We start from the raw sequence: 21081 nt of genomic DNA, 5'->3' as shown, positions 1-21081 counted from the left end.
AACACTAACTTGTAAATTACGCCCAGGAAGGTTTTTATTAGCAAAAATTATCGATTCACTATCCCCAAAATGTGTTTTCAACTGATCAATCACTCTTTGCATATATATATATATACCATATATACTTCCTGAAATGATGTGCCTTCCTTCATCTTTTCACTTTTATAAATACACTTATTTTAATATTTTAAGATGCAAAATAGCACATCATTTATTGTTTCACAAAGCTTTGAGTAATTTCTTTTGTGACAGTCTATTCTATATTACAAACTATACCTTTACAAGGTATTCAGATGCTATTTAAACAGAACATACTTTGTCCTTCAGGAATTATATTCCTAATTCCAAGTTTTAGAGACCCAAATCTTAACACATATGTGGTTAGAGTAATTGAAATTTTATCAATACTTAAAAGAATGGAGGAGAGAAAAGTTAAGAAAGGCAAGAGTTGTTTTGTTTTTCTCCCAATTTTTTGTTATGTAATCCTATATTGCATATAACACAACAATATAATTTGGCCAATGGAGTTAATTTTTAAGATGTAAAATACAGTTATTAAGAGTCTGATAAAAATAGTAGATCACACACTTCTTTAACACAATTTCTAAAAAAAAGTAAAAATATAGTAGTATTTTCTGGGCTGGGGTTATGGCTCAGTAGTAGAGCGCTCGCTTCGAACACACGAGACCCTGGGTTCAATCCTCGGCACCACAAAAAATAAATAAGGAAATAAAGGTATTGTGTCCAACTACAATTATAAATAAATATTCTAGTTATATATTTAATAGTGTAATCAAATTATAATAGCTAATTTGAGGTATGTCATTTTATAAATTCCAACAATTTAGGAGTCCACTCATGAGTTAATAGCTAACTGTACACTTATTTGATACTTTTGACTAATCTATAAAACTATAAGCTTCTCAGAAACATTCCACACATTTGTTCATATTTCCCCAAAAAGAGTATGATTCCTTTTATTCAGTTGTTACTCACCACCCCAGGCAAACAATTTTCTACTTCTGGATTGGGACTATTACTGTAGTGATTACAATGATTTCCAGGGGATCCAGTTGAAGAATCAGAAGAGCTATCAGGACTTGATGGTAGGTTCGAGTTTATTTGTGTAAGTTTGGCTGTAATTAGCTAAAAATGGTAATTACATAATAGTAAAAATGAGATAAAATACTTTACAACACTTAGAATCTAGAACTAAAAAAGACTACCCTTTAAAAATAATCTTTAATGATTTGAGGCTTTTCATTTCTTAAACATAAAAAAAAAAAACAACAAAAACCAAACCAAACCAAACAACCCACATTAAACCAATTTTAAAAGTACTATGTTGGGGCTGGGGTTATGGCTCAGCAGTACAATGTTTGCCTACCATATGCAAGACACTGGTTTCAATCCTCAGCACCATATAAAAATAAATAAATAATAAAGGTATTTTGTCCAACTACTGTTGAGAGCCACAGCCGAAGGGGCCCCAGCAAACTGCCAGTTGCCAGCAAACTTCCAGCTGCCAGCTGATGATTGGCTCACAGCGGCCCCAGCAACTTCTAGCTGCCAACTGATTGGCTCCTCTGTGGTGATGCTCATTGGGCTGTTTCCCCGCCCTTTCAGACCACGGAGCTGCTCATTGGGGGGCTTTTTTGGCTCCGCCCACACAACCCAGCCAATCAGCCTCAAGAGCAGGAGGAGTGGGGGAGGTTGAGAGGCTTGTGGGAAGCCGGTGGTGGCAGTTGGGCTCTGAGGGTTTTTCCTGAGGAGCTGTGTGGTGTGGTGTGTGTGTTCTAAAAATAAAGTTCGTTTCTTTTGACAAGTGGCTCCTGAATTGTGCCTAGCCAGACTGCGGCATTTCGCCTAGTCGTCTCCTTGCAAAATTCCTCATTGGCAACCTTCCATAACAGGTATTGTCCTCCATTTAGCACAGCTTTACACATATTAGCCCAATCTGCTGGCGTCATGTTCAAGTTGGTAATGGATTCGACCATGTTTACAGTGAAGGGTGCTTGAGGACCATAGGTTGTTACAACCTCTTTTAGCTGCTTCACTTTTTTGAAATTTAAAGCATGGTGAATTCGCTGCCCTCCTGCCTGCTCAAATACAGAAGCATGTTAATATTTGAGATCCTGTCTCAGGATCCCAACTATCAACTGCGGGGGTTGGGAGCCTCCCAGCATATGGAGGTGGCGCTGTTGGTTGGACACTTACGCCCTCTGGTGATAGAAAGGTGTTAGTAGCAGTCTCCTGTAGAGGTGGCGCTGTTGGTTAGACACTTACACCCTTTGGTGATAGAAAGGTGTTAGTAGCAGTCTCCTGTTGTAACTTTTCCCCTGATGGCTTTTTCTGCTCTAAACTTTCTTCCTCTGACTAGCTCGAGAGACCTTCTCTTTTACTTGAATCTTTTCCTCTGTCTGACTAACTTGAGACCTTCTCTTTTACTTGAATCAATATGTCTTCTCCTTCCTCTACCATTGTCTGAACTGAAGGCTTTGGACTAAGCAAACAAGATACGAACATCCACAATGGCAATGTGCCAACTGGCAGAGTCCCTGGGCTTTTCTTTTCTATTCTTTTTAAATCTTCACCATGATGGTTCCATTGTGATATATTTAACTCCTCCTCCTTAAAAAGCCATGGGCTACATTTTTGTATTGTATCAACGTATGCCCTGACTGCTATTGATTTTACTGGGATGCCTCCTTCCTCTAACAATTTACTTAACACTCTTTCGGTTTGTTTTTTACTAATTTCTGATCCTATATTTCTACTATAATACAACCCAACAAGATGACGCCAAACAAAGCCGAGACAGAATGAAACAAAATGGAACAACACAAAATCATTATATCAGGCTTTCTATCCTCCTGAAATGTCCATCCGTCCTTTCTCCCTATCTGTTCCTCAGACGCAAATAGTTTTTCCTCAGATGTGAGCGGTTTTTCTTCCGTCTCACTCATCTCCAGGAACAGGCAACTTAAAACAAAAGTGAAACCAAACAAAGAAAGAATCTTAAAATGGCTACCCATCCTCTCGCCCTGCCCTCAGGGGCTAGCAGTTTACCTTATTACTTACCCTCAGTCATTCCCTGTGTGGCCCACCAAATGCCACAGTCTGGCTGGGCACAATTCAGGAGCCACTTGTCAAAAGAAACGAACTTTATTTTTAGAACACACACGCTAAACCACACAGCTCTTCAGGAAAACCTTCAGAGCCCAACTGTCACCACCGGCTTCCCACAAGCCTCTCAACCTCCCTGGCTCCCTGTCGAACCCCGGTCTCCCGCGTGACAGGCGGGGATATTCAAGTAAAAGAGAAGGTCTCTTGAGCTAGTCAGACAGAGGAAGAGAGTTTAGAGCAGAAAAAGCCATCAGGGGAAATGTTACAACAGGAGACTGCTACTAACACCTTTCTATCACCAGAGGGCGTAAGTGTCCAACCAACAGCGCCACCTCTACAGGAGACTGCTACTAACACCTTTCTATCACCAGAGGGCGTTAAGTGTCCAACCAACAGCGCCACCTCCATATGCTGGGAGGCTCCCAACCCCCGCAGTAGATAGATGGGATCCTGAGACAGGATCTCAAATATTAACATGCTCTGTATTTGAGCAGGCAGGAGGGCAGCGAATTCACCATGCTTTAAATTTCAAAAAAGTGAAGCAGCTAAAAGAGGTTGTAACAACCTATGGTCCTCAAGCACCCTTCACTGTAAGCATGGTCGAATCCATTACCAACTTGAACATGACGCCAGCAGATTGGGCTAATATGTGTAAAGCTGTGCTAAATGGAGGACAATACCTGTTATGGAAGGTTGCCAATGAGGAATTTTGCAAGGAGACGACTAGGCGAAATGCCGCAGTCTGGCTGGGCACAATTCAGGAGCCACTTGTCAAAAGAAACGAACTTTATTTTTAGAACACACACACCACACCACACAGCTCCTCAGGAAAAACCCTCAGAGCCCAACTGCCACCACCGGCGTCCCACAAGCCTCTCAACCTCCCCCACTCCTCCTGCTCTTGAGGCTGATTGGCTGGGTTGTGTGGGCGGAGCCAAAAAAGCCCCCCAATGAGCAGCTCCCTGGTCTGAAAGGGCGGGGAAACAGCCCAATGAGCATCACCACAGAGGAGCCAATCAGTTGGCAGCTAGAAGTTGCTGGGGCCGCTGTGAGCCAATCATCAGCTGGCAGCTGGAAGTTTGCTGGCAACTGGCAGTTTGCTGGGGCCCCTTCGGCTGTGGCTCTCAACAAACTACAACTAAAAATAAATAAATAAATAAAAATAAAAAATAAAAATGGTATTATTTAACATAACTCCCTGGATAATCCTCCCTTAACATCCTTGAAGGATTGGTTCTTGTTCCTCAAATTATGATATCAAGTTTCATAAATGCTAGTTCCTTATATATTTCAACTCATCTCTAATAAATTTCTTACAATATCTTATACAATGTAAATGATATGTAAGTTTTTATACCATTTAGAGAATAACGACAAAAAAGTTTGTACATATTCTTTTCAAAATAGGTGCCATTTTTTCTTAATTGCTTTCATTTATTATTGGACAAATGTGTAAAGATGCAACCCATATATATAGGAGGATACTATATTTCTACTAGAAGTTCTGAGACATCTACCTTATTTGAAGTTATGCATAGATATCAATAGAGACATGCAAATAACAGTTAAATGTGACACTTTTACTGATAATAAAAAATTAAATATTTTGGGTGAACATTCGAAAAGTTTATGTACTTACTGATTTATCTTTTAAGTTTAATTGTCCAATTAGCTTTCTGTCATCTTCAGAATCTATTAGCTCACCACCTACAAAGAGTTCAATTTTTGTATGGGCTACATTGGCCTTAATACGATTGAGAATACATCGACGTACTGAACCAACTGTATCATTCGTATGAGACAGTATATCCAAATCATCAACTTGTCTGCCTTGGTTTGGAAATCGAACTATGAGAGAGAGATGTTTACCACAAAATGCTCTAGAAAAAAAAAAAATTAAGCAAAAAATTGAAAAATGAAGCATTTAGCTGACTGCCAAAAAAATAAAGCTGAGACTTTAGTATTTTCTTATTTAGTTCGAGAATGGAGGTTCAATAATTTATTTCAGAATACTGAGACTAATGTTAGCTTTTGTTAAGCTGTACATGTAAACTATCATATACTATATTGCAAATCTTATCTCTATAGATAAGAATAAAATATTTCTAACTTGTGACACAAATAATATTTGTTATTTTTGACCTACAAAAACTCAAGTCATTAAAGATTATTTTTAAAGGTGAAAATACAAGCTGCCTTATCCAAAATAACAGACTCCAGAGAGTCACAGAATGGGGCTTTTAATATTTTTATTTTTTAATATCTGCACATACATAATGATGTATCTGGGTAATGGGACACGAATCTAACCGCATAATTCATTTAGGTTTCACAGAACTTATTTACAAATATTTTAATGTAGTATTTTTAGTGTATCTGTGTTTTTTGACCTCATATATATATAAATTCATATATAATTTTCCTCTTATGCACATGTCACAGTCAAAAAGTTTTGGATTTTGAAGCACTCTGAATTTGGGGTTTGGTACTCAATCTATATCAACAAAAAAGTTAAAATGCATGTTTTCATTAAACAGGTCTTAAAAAATTCCATCACATTATAATTATAATCCCTTCTAACTAGTAATTATACAAAATTTAAAAATAACATTCAAAAAGCAATCTTCCCTTTTATATATGTTAAATGTGCTCAAAACTAGAAAGGCTTAATTATTAAGAAATTTGCTTAATGAAAATGTATAACATAAATTTATATCACATGGCACAGAAATTGTACTTCTTCAATTTATGATGTCAAAAATACAACTATCAATATCAAATTTACTTTACAGAATTTTTTCCTTTTGGTACTTGGCGACTGAACCCAGGGGTACTTTAATTACTTGAGCTGCATCCCTACCCTTTTGAGATAGTTTTTGAACTTTTGATCCTCTTAAACTTAAAGAAATTTCAACAAAGATAATTTAAACTACTGTTTGTATTATCCGCTGCATAAGTAGCTCTTAATAATTTTTCCTACTTTCCTTTCTTTTTTTGTTGTACAGGAGATTGAATTCAGAGCCTTAAGCATGCTAGGCAAGCATTCAACCCATCAGCTATATCTTAGCCTTTTCTCATTTTTATTTTGAGACTGGCTTTAAGTTGCCCTTGCTGGCCCTTGAACTTGCCATCCTCTTGCCTCATTTTCTAGATAGCTAGGATTACAAGTTAAATTTGACCACACCTGACAAAAATTTAATTTTCACAGTGTCAATGTAAAAATAAAACAAATTGAAAAATTAATGGCATACTGAATGGATTAAAACAATTTGAAAAAAATAAAGAGAAAACTAACTAATAAATAATAATGCGTGTCCAAATTATACATAAAAATAAAAGCAGACCATTTTGACATGCATCCTAAAATAATATATTATTGCATTTCTAAGTAAAGTCTAAGAAAAATATAAAATAATTGCAAATTAGCAATAGACCAGTTTCTCACAAACCTTGACATAGGTAGAATCATTCTTTCCCCATGATAATCGCTGTCACATTCATTTATGTATTCCCTTAGAACAGTTAATACTCGAACCATTCGGATGGCTTCCTGTCTTGTACAATTAATACTGTTTTTGTCACCATCCAAAACACATAATGTATCATATGAGGCTTTCAATCGATCAAAACAAGATTGAATGAAGTCTTCATGTATAACCACCTTTAAATAATGAGCCAAATAAAGATAGTTCAAGTTGCTCACAATGTAATCTAATTAAAGACAGTGAAATTTTAATATAAAGATAACTCTCAACTGTGATCATTTCTATAATGAAATCTAAGATTCCTAAAAAAAAAAAAAAAAACCTCAATAATATTAAAAAAACAATTATTTTCTAAACTAAACAAAACAAACCCCAAAGCCCATCTGAGTCCAGATGCAAATTTAAATTTTGGCAGTTTCAACATATTACAACTAATAATACATTCAAACAATTCTAATCATCTAAGATTAATTATGATGACACTATCTTTTATTGGCACTGTACAGGAAAAAATGTGGGTTATATATACTTGGCAACTTAGTTAAAGTTGGCAACAAGTTAAAGAGGTTAACACACTAACCACATAATTATTTTAACCTAATAGCAGTGAAGGTTTTACTTTATTTCTCACCTGATTGACCTGTAATCTGGGGCCAAGGTTTGTGTATATCTCTTTAAGAAGACCTATAGCTCTGTTGGCAATGTCATCATTACTCTGAATTACAACCTAATTCCAAAAAAGGATTTCAGCATTAAAACTACTGAGATATTTTAATTTGGCACTTAAATTTAAATCACACTCAATTATTATAAATATAACCTTCAATAATTTAAGGATATTGATTTTAAACAAAGTAAAGTAATGTAAAATTCAGTTTTCTGAATAATAAAGAAAACAAAAGGACACAAAGTACTTTGACCAACACCACTTGGCAATTTGTTTGCCAACTTGTGAAGTTTATAAGTAGTAATACAAATAAAAATGTTTAAGAAATTTTGTTTAACATAAAACACTATTACACTACTTTGCAACTTAAAACCTCCTGAAACTTTTGTAAATACATATCAATTCTAATAAACGAGTAGTATTCTTAAACTATGTTTTGAATCCTTGGTATTTTTCAAGGATGATCTAGTAAGAATTCGATAAGGGTAAAATGGGAAATTAAGGGAAAAAAGCAATTTAATAGACAATTTTAAAAAACTTTTACTAACTTGTTATCATTTATTCATAGTTATTTTCAAGTTAAAACAACTTGAAAATGGAACATGATAAAAAATATCTTAGTCTAGCTAAAGTTCGCTTATAGAACACATAAATTCCCAAAGTCATGTCAGCTAAAATAAAACAGATTAGATGTTAAGAGAAGGCAATGAGAAAATACATCCATGTATTTATTCTATCAAAGTGAGAAAGTTAATTTTAAGTAGCATATAATATTTATTCTGTAGCTTTTTAAATAAAGTTAAATTGTCAATAAATATCTTTAAACACTTCCTAATAATAGTCATCTCATCTATTTGTTTACTGTGGCATTAAATGAATTTTAAAAACTTTAAGATGTATTTATCATATTAAATAAAAGTAGGAGAGATAATTTTTCATTGGGGAAGATAAAAGATGGTTCTAAAGTGAACAGAAAGATCCCAAGTGGTTAACAGAAGAAAGAACAAAGAAAAAAAAAGTGGGCAGGGATATGCATGACAAATAGTAGTTACATAACAAGAAGCTAAAGATAAATAACTGCATCCTTCTTGAATTTCTCTGTAAGCATCAAAACCACATAAAGACATGTAATAAAAATGAGGTTCTATGACTAAAAAAAAAAACTACTTTGGGTACAATGTTTACAAACAAAAGTTATTATTTTTTACTTACCCTCCAAAGGTAGTCCAATCCTATTAATTCTAAGTCATCCATCATATAGGTTCTTCTTTTTGCTATTAGTTTCCCTTCTCGACAATTAACTGCTTTGAAGAATCTTTCAAAACACTTTATTCCATTTTCCGTTAATAGAGAAGGGTCAAGCTGAAGTATATTGCTTTCAAAAAAGTCCTTATTAATATCAGGATCTAGGTCTGGTTCATCCCCCATTAACTTGGAATACCACTTAAAACAGGCTTCACGATCACTAAGATAAACTGCATTCTGTGCTAAGCACTTCCATATTTGCTTTGCCTGGGGAGCACAGAGCCACAGCTGGCCATCCTTTAATAAAAATCTTGGGAAAAGATAAATAAGCTGATTAGGATTCACAAAACTTTACCTTCAAAAGTATGTTATTCTTATATGCATAAAATAACATACATCAAATTTTAACCACATCATAAAAAGTAATAATTCTTGGGGCTGGAGTCATGGCTCAGTGGTACAGTGCTTGTCTACTATGTATGAGGAACTGAGTTCAATTCTCAGCACTACATATAAACAAATAAAGGTCCATCAATAACTACTAAAAAAAAATTATATATATATATATTGAGAGTGAGAGAGAGAGAGAATTTTAATATTTATTTTTTAGTTATCGGTGGACACAACATCTTTGTTTGTATGTGGTGCTGAGGATCAAACCCGGGCTGCACGCATGCCAGGCGAGTGCGCTACTGCTTGAGCCACATCCCCAGTCCAACTAAAAATATTTTTAAAGAGTAATAATTCTTCCAAAAGAACTAATTTCCAGATAGGTGGTTAAACCTATCTGGAACCAAATAACAAATATTAATTTATTTTAGGTCACCACAAAGTGCCAGCAACTTTGTTAGGTTGTTAGCTAACTTTGTTAGCACTTTTGCTGTCTTCAGAAACCTCAAATTTTTAAAACAAGATTGTGATTTATTTCCCTGTTTGTACAGTTTCCTTGGAAAATGAGGGATTGATTACACAAGCAACTATGAGAAATAACTCTTAAGATTTTAAGAATTAAACCTGCTTAAAATTTCTACATTTCTAAAAATATTTCCTTCATGTCTATTCATATTTAACAAAAATAACCTACACATAATTTAAACTTATTTCTATATCAGTAATTATTTAGTATGCTTATCAGTATTCAATGATGTCCTTTAGAAGATTTGTCACACAGCTGCAAAATAATCAAGGAATGATTCTACTTTAAGTAGTCTTTCCCTAATTAATATCCATATCATTCCTGTATTCTTTCACTCACTGTGCTTACTTCTTTGAATGAAAAGTGAAAGATATACTTATTTCAATCACAATCCTAATTTTATATTTAAAATTAACAAAGTAATGGTAGAATCTTATCTAAACAAGGATGCATATTTATTTAACGTTTTTTGTTTTTTTTTTTAATTTTGGGTCCCTAATTAGAGTGTTCTAAATCTGAAAGGGGCCTCTAGCTTTTAGTTCTACTTTATTTCTCCAACCTAGTTTGCAAGCTAAGATGCAAAGGGAAAAAATAAGAAAAATCACTTATAAAAAGAAACTTTAAATTCAGATAGATGAAATGGGTAGTCTCAATATGACATACCAGATGCATTTCAAACATATATTCTCCCCAACCTGATTACCAGTTTCCTTATTAATCAAATTAAAATAATGCCTAGTTCACAAGGTTGCCATGGTGTGTACAAAGATACCTCTTAGGTTTTTTCTCTTTAAAATACTGTACTAGGGGCTGGGGATGTGGCTCAAGCGGTAGCGTGCTTGCCTGGCATGCGTGCGGCCCGGGTTCGATCCTCAGCACCACATACAAAACAAAGATGTTGTATCCGCCGATAACTAAAAAATAAATATTAAAAAAAAAAAAAAAAAAAAAAAAAAAAACTGTACTAAATTAAAAAAAAAAAAAATGGGAATTACGGAAGATCTTCGGTTTCTAAATTTTACTAACAAGAATAGATAAATTCTAATTCTTTTTTTGTTTGCTTGTTTCAATAAACTTAAGGGAAACAATACATTGTCATCAAAAACAATGGATCAGTAGCTGGGGATGTAGGTCAGTAACAGAGCACTTGTGTAGCATGTGTAAAGCCCTGGGTTCAATTCCCAGTACTTAAAAAACAAACAAATAAACAAACAAAAAAACCCCACATAAACAATGAATCACTTTGGGAGATATTTTCAATATGGAGAAGCAAGCCTTTTTTTCCTAAGTTGTTAATAAAAAAAGAAATTTCAATATCAGAAGAAAATGACATCGGATTTTATTTCAAATTGAAATAAAATATCTGTCAACCTGGCAGAACATAATATTCTTTAAAGTAGCCAATGTCATTCTTAATAAAAAAAATAGGTTACATGGTCAAATAAATTATAACCTGATTCATGAGTAAAAAGAAACAGCTTAAAGAAAAATTCCCCAGAATTAATATATATAAAAACAAAAGGCTTTATCAAAGATTAATAGTTTGGGCATTTTTCTTTAGCACACTTATGGTTCAAATACAGTCTGTTTTGTTATGGTAACTGCATTCCTAAGAAATCTTCATCATTCAAGGCAAACACACATATGCAAACCATGGCAGTAAAATCTAAGGATCACTGAGCAAATTCTGCTTGGATTATATTTAGCTTTCTCTTAAAATATAGATAAGCCTTATATATATCATGTTACTGTATACAGCTTTCAAACTGCCTTTTTTAGTCACTGATAGAATATATAACATTCAGGTGCACACATTAGCTATCAATAGCAAGCATTAACTAATTATTTTATCTATTTTAATATATGTAAATATATTAAGAATAAATGTGCCAGGTGAGGTGGAGCAGCCTGCAATCCCAGTGGCTTGGGAGGCTGAGGCAGGAAGATCATGAGTTCAAAGCCAGCCTCAGCAAAAGTGAGGCGCTATAAGCACTCAGTGCTACCCTGTCTCTAAATAAAATACAAAATAGGGCTGGGGATATGGCTCAGTGGTCAAGTGCCCCTGAGTTCAATCCTCAGTATGTAAAAAAAAAAAAAGAAAGAATAAACATGATTCTCACACAACTAAATACAAACTATATATAAAAATTTTAAATATGTCTTCCAAAATTCCTAAAACAACAACAAAAAACAGATAAATTCAACCAGATAATTTATAAAAACATAGAAAAATACAAAATTTTTCATACAAACACATAGAAAAACTGTATGTAAACATTTTGATGTGAATAAACATTCCCTTTCAGGGTGAATAGCCATTAATAAAGAGTTAAGTCAACTGCACTGCTTATCTGTGCCTTAAAGAGAACATTACTAATTCCTTGAAAACAAACCTAAGGAAGTTAAGCCGTTCTTGGACTTCTTGAACATGACTGTATCTACTGCCAAGTCTCACAGTTTGTGGGTCATAGTTTTCATGGTCTGCAAATAAATAAAAATATGAATTATATGATATGTATATGTACATCTAGTTAACTTTAGCCAAAAGAAATGTCAATAATTACTTATGCTCAGAAAGTATGTAATAGGGAAATCTACATAGTCAATATATTCAATTTTTATCCTCAAAAAGATAATATAATCTTGAATGTCTGTTACAAAAGTCTATGATTTCACTTCAATGAATTTTTTTATTGAATTAAAATCTATCATTTATCTTATTTATTTTTTGTTCTTATTAGTTATACATTTCAGAAGTATTTTGACATATTTCCCTTTAGGTGTATAACTTCCCATTCTTCTAATTGAATATGATGAGGAATTGCACAATTGTGTATTCATATATGCGTATAGTAGAATTTACTCTTTCCTATTCCAATTTGTTTTCTTCCCTTGGCTAATTTTTGAAGTTACTCAACAATGAAGCTCAATTTAGCAGGCTTAGATATAGATACAGATCAAAAATTCTCCTTTTGAGCCTGGCAGCAGTGGCCTGTGATCCTAGCAGTTCAGGAGGCTGCTGCAGGAGGATCTAGAGTTCAAGGCCAGCCTCATAAACATAGAGGTAATAAGCGACTCAGTAAGACCCTGTCTCTAATTAAATACAAAATAGGGCTGGGGATGTGGCTCAGTGATCCAGTGCCCCTGAGTTCAAACCCTGGTACCCTGGTACAAAAAAAAACAAAAACAAATCTGTTTTTGAAGTATTGAATCCGTTAGTGTTTCATCTCATAGTGGGTAGGAAAAGTCCTGTTTTTTGATTTTAAAAAGCCAGAGGAAAAAAATTAAAAGCAATTACTGTCATTAAAGTAGTGGACAGTTAATTGTTTTGTAGATGTGTGTGACATGCTTTATTAAAATAGGTAGAACAGAACTAAAAGATCTACCCCAACACAAAGTTTTGTTTTAAAAGACTTTTATTCCCAAACTATGAAGGAAGGGTGAAAGAATAAAAATCATGTAACTCCTCTTCAGTAATAGATTCTGATACTTATAATACAGAACCTGGTATTATCTCCATCCTGAACCAAAGAATCATGTGTTGAATACCTTCTGAAATTGGTGAAAGTATCCAAGTTTTCAAAATGCCCAACTTTTTTGTATGTGGAAATCTTGACTTGCAATAAAAGTGGAATAGCATATTTAGTATATTTTTTCATGCTCCCAAATATTTCAACTCACTGCTTCTTACTTCCACATACATAAGCATATGCCAAAAACCCTAAAAACTTCACTGTATGCTTCCATAAAATTCATCAATTGCACCAAATCTCAGGGCCTCAAGAGGTTTTAAGACAATAATAAAATTTTGTTGTAAGCTTTCTGTTTTTCTCAGAGAAATAATCTTGAAAAACATTTGGACAAACTTTAAACTGGAACACATTAGCTGCTTTTCATTCCTTTTGAAGAGTTTATATAAAAGTCCCCCAACTGTGATTACTGTGTTTCTGAAGAAGGAAATGTGAAAGAGATGTGAATAACTTTATATTTTTATATAACTTCAAACTTGTAAGACAAAAATAATAAAAGTGTTCTTTATCCAGATCCATTTATATTTATCTACTCACTAACCCTCCTACCTACCTCTTATATTACTTACTAATCTTTAGTATTAGGAATAAGAACAGGAGTGCTCTACATTGAATAACATTCCCAGCCCTTTTGAAGAGAATGGCCTTGAATTTGTGATCCTCCTGCTCAACCTCCTGATCAGTAAGGCATGCACGTGTCATGGTTAGCCTGACAATTTTAAAAAAAATTAAATCATTTATCTAATGCCATACAACTACCATGTTTCCCTCATTAAATAGTGGAATGCATTAGATTTAGAAATACATTTTTTTTAAGATACATTTTTTTTTAGTTGTCAATGGATCTTTATTTATATGTAGTGCTGAGGATTGAGCCCAGGGCTTCATACATGCCAGGCAAGTGTTCTACCACAGAGCCACGACTCCAGTCCCTGAAATACATTTTTAAAAATGATAATTCCACTGACTGGGTAGCTAAAGAAGGAAGATTTCAGGTTTGTGGTCAACCAAAGGTGGGGGGAAAAAATTAAAAAGTCAGAATGTCAGTTTGTTTCATCAAATATGCATTACTTGATATCAAATATTTAGGGTGTAACTATAACTTCATTAAATGGGCTGGGTGCCATGACACACGCCTATAATCCCTGCATCTTGGGAGGTTGAAGCAGGAGGACCATAAGTTCAAAGGCAGCCTCAGCAAGAAGTCAGGTGTTAAGCAACTCAGTGAGAACCTGTCTCTAAATACAATACAAAATAGGGCTGGGGATGTGGCTCAGTGGTCCAGTGTCCCTGAGTTCAATGCCTGATACCTCGAAAAAGAAAAAAACCTTCATTAAAAGAGACAGAGGATCATATGAGGTTAAAATGCACATATGCTGATTATCTAGACTACCTTATCAGCAAATGGTCTTTATTTATTGATGATATCATTCAAAGTATAGACGAAATGAAGAAAAAAATTATCATTGGAGTTGATATGTAGCAGGCTCCACTTCTTGAAAAAACCTTGAAGGTTTTTTATCTTCCAGAAGGCATGAGTTTATAAAGAACTAAGAAGTAAAACACCTGGTGACAAAAATTGTCCTGATTATGTATAGACTTTTAAAATATAATTTCCTAACCAACAGACCATAGTATTTATATTGTATTAGGTATTATAAATGAACTAAAGATGATTTAAAGTATGATGTGTGTCGGTAAACTGCAAATTCTGTTATTTTGTATAAGAAACTGAGTATTCAGAATTTTGTTATTGGTAGTGGGTACAGGCACCAAGTTATTCAGATACCAGACAACTGTACAATTATAAAAACCAACTCATTTCCGTTTTTCTCCTTTATAAATAGATATGTTGACATTTGAGCTAATTAATATTAGAATAAAACAAAAAAAATCAGGAAATCTATGTTGATTCTCCAATTAATTTCATCTTATCATACATACCTCTAGCATATAGTTCTATGTGCTTCATGTAAGCTGCAAGATTCTCTGCTACTAAAGTAACTAAGGCATGATTGTGCTGAAGTTGGCTGATTAAATCATGACGATAAAAAACATGAGGACTTCGCTGAGTTTGACTGAAATGAGAAGAACTCAACAGTATAATTAGGCAAATAAAAATTGTGGAAATGGAGTTTTCAAAGTAAATTCTACTTACCACATGAATATTATATTTATAACACAATATGGTCAATACCTTCTCTTTGATAATAAAATATAATGTTAGCAAGAATAATCCAAAAAAAAAAAAACTATTTTAAGGGCCTGGGTTGTGGCTCTGTGATGGAGTACGTGCCTAGCATGTGTGAAGCCCTGGGTTCAATTCTCAGCACTGCATATAAATAAAAATAAAGACCTTCCTCCCCAAACTGAATTTTGATATTTTTATTCTACATGACAGTAATTACTCAGTAATATTCAATTTACTGTTGTTCAAGCAAATGTGTTATGTGAATAAGAATATCAAGGAGTCAGGGATTTAGTTCAATGCTATAATGCTTGCCTATAATGCACAGAGCTCTGGGTTTCATTCTTAGCACCACACACACATAAAACAAAAATGAATAATAGCCATTCAATGCGCATTATGAAAAATATTTGGTATGCAAACAGTTTTGACTGTGGATGCTACAAGAAAACATTCTTTTCTATTTTATCATTTCCAATTAAACCAATCAACTCCTCACAATTATTACTCTTCTACTAGTGATGAAGCCAGCCTTGAAAGAGTATCATTACTGCAAACAAAAAATAAATGTTTGATAAATACAAAAACAAATAAAAAAACAGAGCATATAGGGTGGGTGAAATATAACCAAAATATGTCCTTCCTAAGTAAACACTGTATTTTCTATAGTAATTATCTCCATGAAATTTCCTTATTTTTATCAAATATTATCATAAAATTTGTACTTTGAATTCAAACAGAAACTCTATTTAAAGACATAATCATATCAATTTAGAACTCAAGAGAATCTTGGCAATCATGTAATTACGTTAAACAGAAGACAATGTTTTTACAAGATTAAAGAATCTGATATACCTAGTTAAACAATCTTTGAACTGATTCGTTAACTAGGCATCTTAATTGTACTTATGATATTCTTGTGATAACATGTAGTTTCCTCCATGTTAATTTTCCATTCATGTAATTAATTCCAAATACATGAAAAGAAAATAAAAAGAATAAATCATTCCAATAACCACAAATTAGCAACTGAGATTGGTCATTTAAATTATCTACAAAATAATTTCAGAGTAAACAAATTCTTTAAATAAAATTTTGTCATCTTTCATAATTTAAATTCATTATGTAGTTGAAATTGTGTAGTTTAACTTTAAAATTCAAAAAAGGTTTTAATCTCACTTTGGAAAATGGTATTCCTTAGTATGACATATAAAGTTAATACTAGTATTGAAAATGTTGGATAAATCAATTAGGCAAATAACAATGATTGTATAAAATATTATTATGTGGGATCTACAATAAATTGTTAGTTATGGGTAGAAAAAGAGCCAAAAGGGCAGAATAAAATTAAGAAGTGAGATAAAATACCAAGTATCATAAGGCCAATTGTTGAATGTCAAAGATACTTTTGAAAGAAGAAGCAGGACTTTGGCTCCAGTACTTAATTGCTTAAAGATTATTGGAACTATCACATAATTGATCTGTGTTATAAAATATAAAGTACTGAATATAATCAAAGACCCTTATTCTGTTCCAAATACACCTTTCTCTAAGCTTTGTTTTTCAATATCGTTTTCTTTCTTTAAAACTTGTTTTTATTGATATCCTATTTTCAATAAAATACTTACAAAAATAAGGAAGTTCTGGTATTAAAAAACCTTACCTCAAATTTTGAGGAGCTTCACCAAACAGACTGCAAATCTCTCTTATTTGTTTCAGGGCAGGGATTACCCACTTGTCATTTGTGCGGAGTTCTTCTATAAATCGATCTATCCATTGAATCTTTTGTGTGTCTCGATCCTTACATATATTAAAAAAAATTTGTTTTAAATGGACGAGTGTTCTACATAATTCTAACCTCAAATGTTTTTGAGAATTATCAGAAAAGCACTTAAACTCAGCAGATAAATTTTATGATGAAGGCTTAATAGTTTAATCAAACAAGGTACATTCTTTTTTTGAAATTATCATTAAAACTATGACATGTAAAGCACTATTATGAACTCAATGTTTCATGGCTTTAGCTATCTGGATCAACATATATAAACAGTTCCTAAGTATAGGAACATTAATAAAGTATGAATGTGGGCACTGTATTAAATATTTTGTTAGGTTCTCATTTTGTAAAATGTAGCAAAAACACAAAATTCCAATTATTTACATGTGTTTGGTACTGCTATGCTTTTTTTTTTTTTTAAGATTTATTTTTTAGTTGTAGTTGGACACAATACCTTTATTTTACTTATTTATTTTTAGGTGGTACAGAGGATCGAATCCTCTGAACTGTGCTAGGCAAGCGCTCTACTGCTGAGCCACCACCCCAGCCCCTGCTGTACTTTTTTAATCAGCAAGAAACACAATATTTGTATTTCAGAAATACTTATAAAAAAATCATCAAATAAAAAAATGAACATTGTAAAATTTAAAATTCCTTTAAGTATCCACTTAAAAGAAAATTAGAAATACTGAACAATAGGTTTATTTCAGTTATTCTCTCTTTGTTTATTTGCTTAACCTTGTTAACTACAGTGATTAAAAAGTTAGATGCAGATACTTAACAGATTTTCAGTTAAATAATCCTGTTTCTGTACATATTTGGGAAAGAATAGGCAATACTTCAGTGATTATATTAAGGACTTTAAAATATTTACAGTACATGAATATTAAATTTGTCACTGCTTTTCAAAGCACTTTGAGTAACAGACTTATTAGTTTCCCATAACGATAACAAATGAAACCTTAAATTGATAAAAGCCAAACACTTTTTGCTAAATTTAGTGAAATCCAATACTTATTAATGTGGCAAGGTGTAAGACGGAGTGCCTATGATAAATAAGAATAAATAATAAACCCTGGTTGAGCCTTTATGATAAATGTACTATTTTGATTTTCTACAACATTCCTTTTATTTGTAAAATATCACTTATATACAAGATCCTCTTAGCCATTTTAGATAAATATAAAACATTTAATGAACAATGAGAAGGAAACGTAACATCATTTGATCATATAACCCAACTAGATTATTTTCTTTTTATTACATCTGAAGATTTAAATGCATCAATACAAATTTACTGTATTACTAATTACTGGAATTGGAAAAAGCTACTTGAGACTTTATCTGTCTATAGAGAACAAACATGATAATTTTTTTTGTATCTTTTTCAGAATATGAAAAAACTCAGTTTTTGTGGACAACTGTGAATACATAGAACTAAATAGTTCACAACATAACTTAATTTTCATTTTTAAAGTACCACTGTTTAAAATGTTCTCATACATATAAATAATCATAATTATAGTTAATTATATGTATGAATATTTATGACAATACTTTTTTTTAATGAAGGCAATCAGTTCAGTGTTTATTTCTGAACCATCACAATCCTGGTTTTTCACAAATCAGAAGTAATCTTGGGCTTACCTGACTTGTTAAATAAAACTCAAGTACAAGCGAAACAAAAATGCCTGCCCTCCAAATACTGAAGACATTCTTTATCAGTCCTTAGTTACTACTTCTGCTTTTTTTATTTTAAGGAAAAAACATCATTATCATTAAATTTATGAACTATTATAAATTCACCACTATAACTGACAAAAGTCCACATAATCGAAGCTAACAGATAAAATTTGTATAAAATTGAATACTTAACAACTAGTAAACATCAAAGACATAAGTTAAAAGCGGGGAAGAGTGAGCTATCATGATTTGCTCATAGGGAAGCCAATATTTACATTAACATCTACTTTTATGCTTCCAAAGTCCCTATTCAGCTTAAATTATATGTGACCTTAGTGCCTTGTATTTTATATAGTACAATTATAATAATAAATTATTTAGCTATAAAACTATTTATCTAAAGTTGTTAAAAATGCATAATGGATAACAGATAAAACTTATTGAAAAATACCAAATAAGGTAGAAAGCCATATTTATATGACAAAAATAAACTAATTCTTCAGGCTTATTTTAAAACCAAAGTAATTAATTAGTAGTAAACTAAATTAGTAATTAGTAGTAAACTAAAACTATCCTACAAGTATATTATCTTAAATGTTAAAGGAAAAAAGTTAGAAATGGTAGGCAAATAAGCACTTCTGTACCTGGGAACAACTATAATCTAGTATTTTTATGTGGGCACTGAGAGCTAGGTCCATGATATCTACAGGTACATCATCACTATGAGCCAGATTCCAAAGAAGATTCAAAACTTTGTGAGCCATCACACCATCTTTATCATCTTCTGCAAGACGGCGTATTAGCTCAAGTAGCTTTTCACGTTGCTTTTTACTTGCATTTGTCCAACTTGCCTAGAAGAAAAATTAAAAGATTAATATCTCATAACTTTATACCTTTATTTGTATTACATCATCACTACTTTAATCTCTTTGGATAAACTAGGCATTTTCTTCAATACACATCCACAGATGGGTGCATATACATACCCACCACCAAATTACCAAACTATTGGTATTCAGATTGAGAAAATAAAATAGAACTCATAAAACAGACTCTCTAAATTCTAGGAAAAAAAAAACCCTCCATTTACAACTTTAAGCTGTTTGATGCTTTTCATTAAGAAATTACATAATTATGAGGCTGGGGTTGTGACTCTAAATGGTAGAGTGCTGCTTAGCACGTGCAGAGGCCTGGGTTTGATCCTCAGCACCACAAAAAAATAAAAAATTAAAAGGTATTGTGTCCAACCACAACTAAAAAATAAAATATTAAAAGAAAAATCACATAATTTACAACAGAAAGAAATACTTACTTTAAAATACTTGCTACAAACAAAAAAATCAGTCATGAAGTAAAATGTATTATACTTTCAAACAAAAAAAAGCAGAGAAAAAGTTAAGAATATTAAGATAAAAAACAAACAAAACCCCTCCTACTTACAAAAAGATAAAAAATGTGACCTGTATTTAGATTAAAAAATTCTACATTTACTAGGTGAGATACTTGTATAAAGATGGAATATATTTTTCATTATTCATCCTACTGAGCACACCTAAAGTTTCTAGACATACCATAAAAATAAGCATGAATCTAAAAAATGGAGAGCATAAAAAGCAGAATAGAAAATGACGCAAAGATTCCAGACCAGCTAGAGACTCAAATCTGAGGATGACAGATGTCATCTTTAAAAGCAATGATACAAAATACTATAATATATTATTAAAAATATTTAAATAACAATTCAGAAAGCAGGAATACAGAATCAAAAAGAATAGGACACAAAAACAGAAGTTTAATCTGTAACATCAATAATTCCATTAAGTATAGTAGTCTAAATAGAACAGTTATAATGCCAAAATTAACAGGAACTACTTACAGTATAAAAAAAGAAAGAAAAAAACCAAGCAGGTTGGAGGCAAATGGTTGCCAAAAATATTCAAAAATTAAAGGAAAGCAGAGTCGATGAGTTTTCGTATTAGATAAAAAATAAGACTTCAGATTTTGGGAAAATGAAGCTAAGTAGTGAGTCCTGATCTCAAAACACAGAAAGGAGTACTTAGTAAGAAAAAGTAGAATTGAAAAAAATTGACAAAATAATGCATTGATAATGCAAAATACAGGAAGTGAAAGATCAAATTAAGAATCAAACAGACCACATTATGCTAATACTGGGTAACTTTAACAGTTCTCACAGCCAAATAGGTCATATAAAACTGATGAAAGAATTCTGCAATTAAAAATATAATCAATAATATGGACCAAATACACATTAAAGAATATTATTGGATCGAATTCACTTTCTTCTCAGCAGCACATACAACACATACAACTATATGTTATATCACCAAGAATTCTTAGCAAATAAAAAAATAAAAGAGAATTACTTGTATTCTATCAGAATGAAATTGGATATCAATGCTAAGATTAAAAAAAAGGATAATAATCACCTGGAGATCAAATAATA

At 32.4% G+C, this 21081-nt stretch overlaps 1 protein-coding gene across 4 annotated transcripts in view; it reads right to left on the bottom strand.

The window, feature by feature from the left end:
• Window positions 1–21081, bottom strand: part of LOC139703464 (ubiquitin carboxyl-terminal hydrolase 9X-like) — a 119142-nt gene that overhangs the window by 57135 nt on the left and 40926 nt on the right. For 2 of the 4 annotated variants that reach the window (XM_071606932.1, XM_071606933.1), the window contains 9 exons: window positions 19262–19468; window positions 16821–16957; window positions 14914–15062; window positions 11833–11920; window positions 8491–8833; window positions 7243–7338; window positions 6576–6787; window positions 4766–5006; window positions 997–1146 (listed from right to left, as the gene is read on the bottom strand). In XM_071606932.1, coding sequence (XP_071463033.1) covers window positions 997–1146; window positions 4766–5006; window positions 6576–6787; window positions 7243–7338; window positions 8491–8833; window positions 11833–11920; window positions 14914–15062; window positions 16821–16957; window positions 19262–19468 — 1623 coding nt within the window. The remainder of the gene's footprint in view (window positions 1–996; window positions 1147–4765; window positions 5007–6575; window positions 6788–7242; window positions 7339–8490; window positions 8834–11832; window positions 11921–14913; window positions 15063–16820; window positions 16958–19261; window positions 19469–21081) is intronic. The other 2 variants (XM_071606934.1, XM_071606935.1) reach the window with 2 other exon arrangements.

The sequence above is a fragment of the Marmota flaviventris genome, chromosome Y (assembly GCF_047511675.1).
Source record: "Marmota flaviventris isolate mMarFla1 chromosome Y, mMarFla1.hap1, whole genome shotgun sequence".
Classification (NCBI taxonomy): domain Eukaryota; kingdom Metazoa; phylum Chordata; class Mammalia; order Rodentia; family Sciuridae; genus Marmota; species Marmota flaviventris.
The sequence above is the reverse complement of the archived record's forward strand: the minus strand, read 5'-3'. Positions and strand labels throughout refer to the sequence as shown.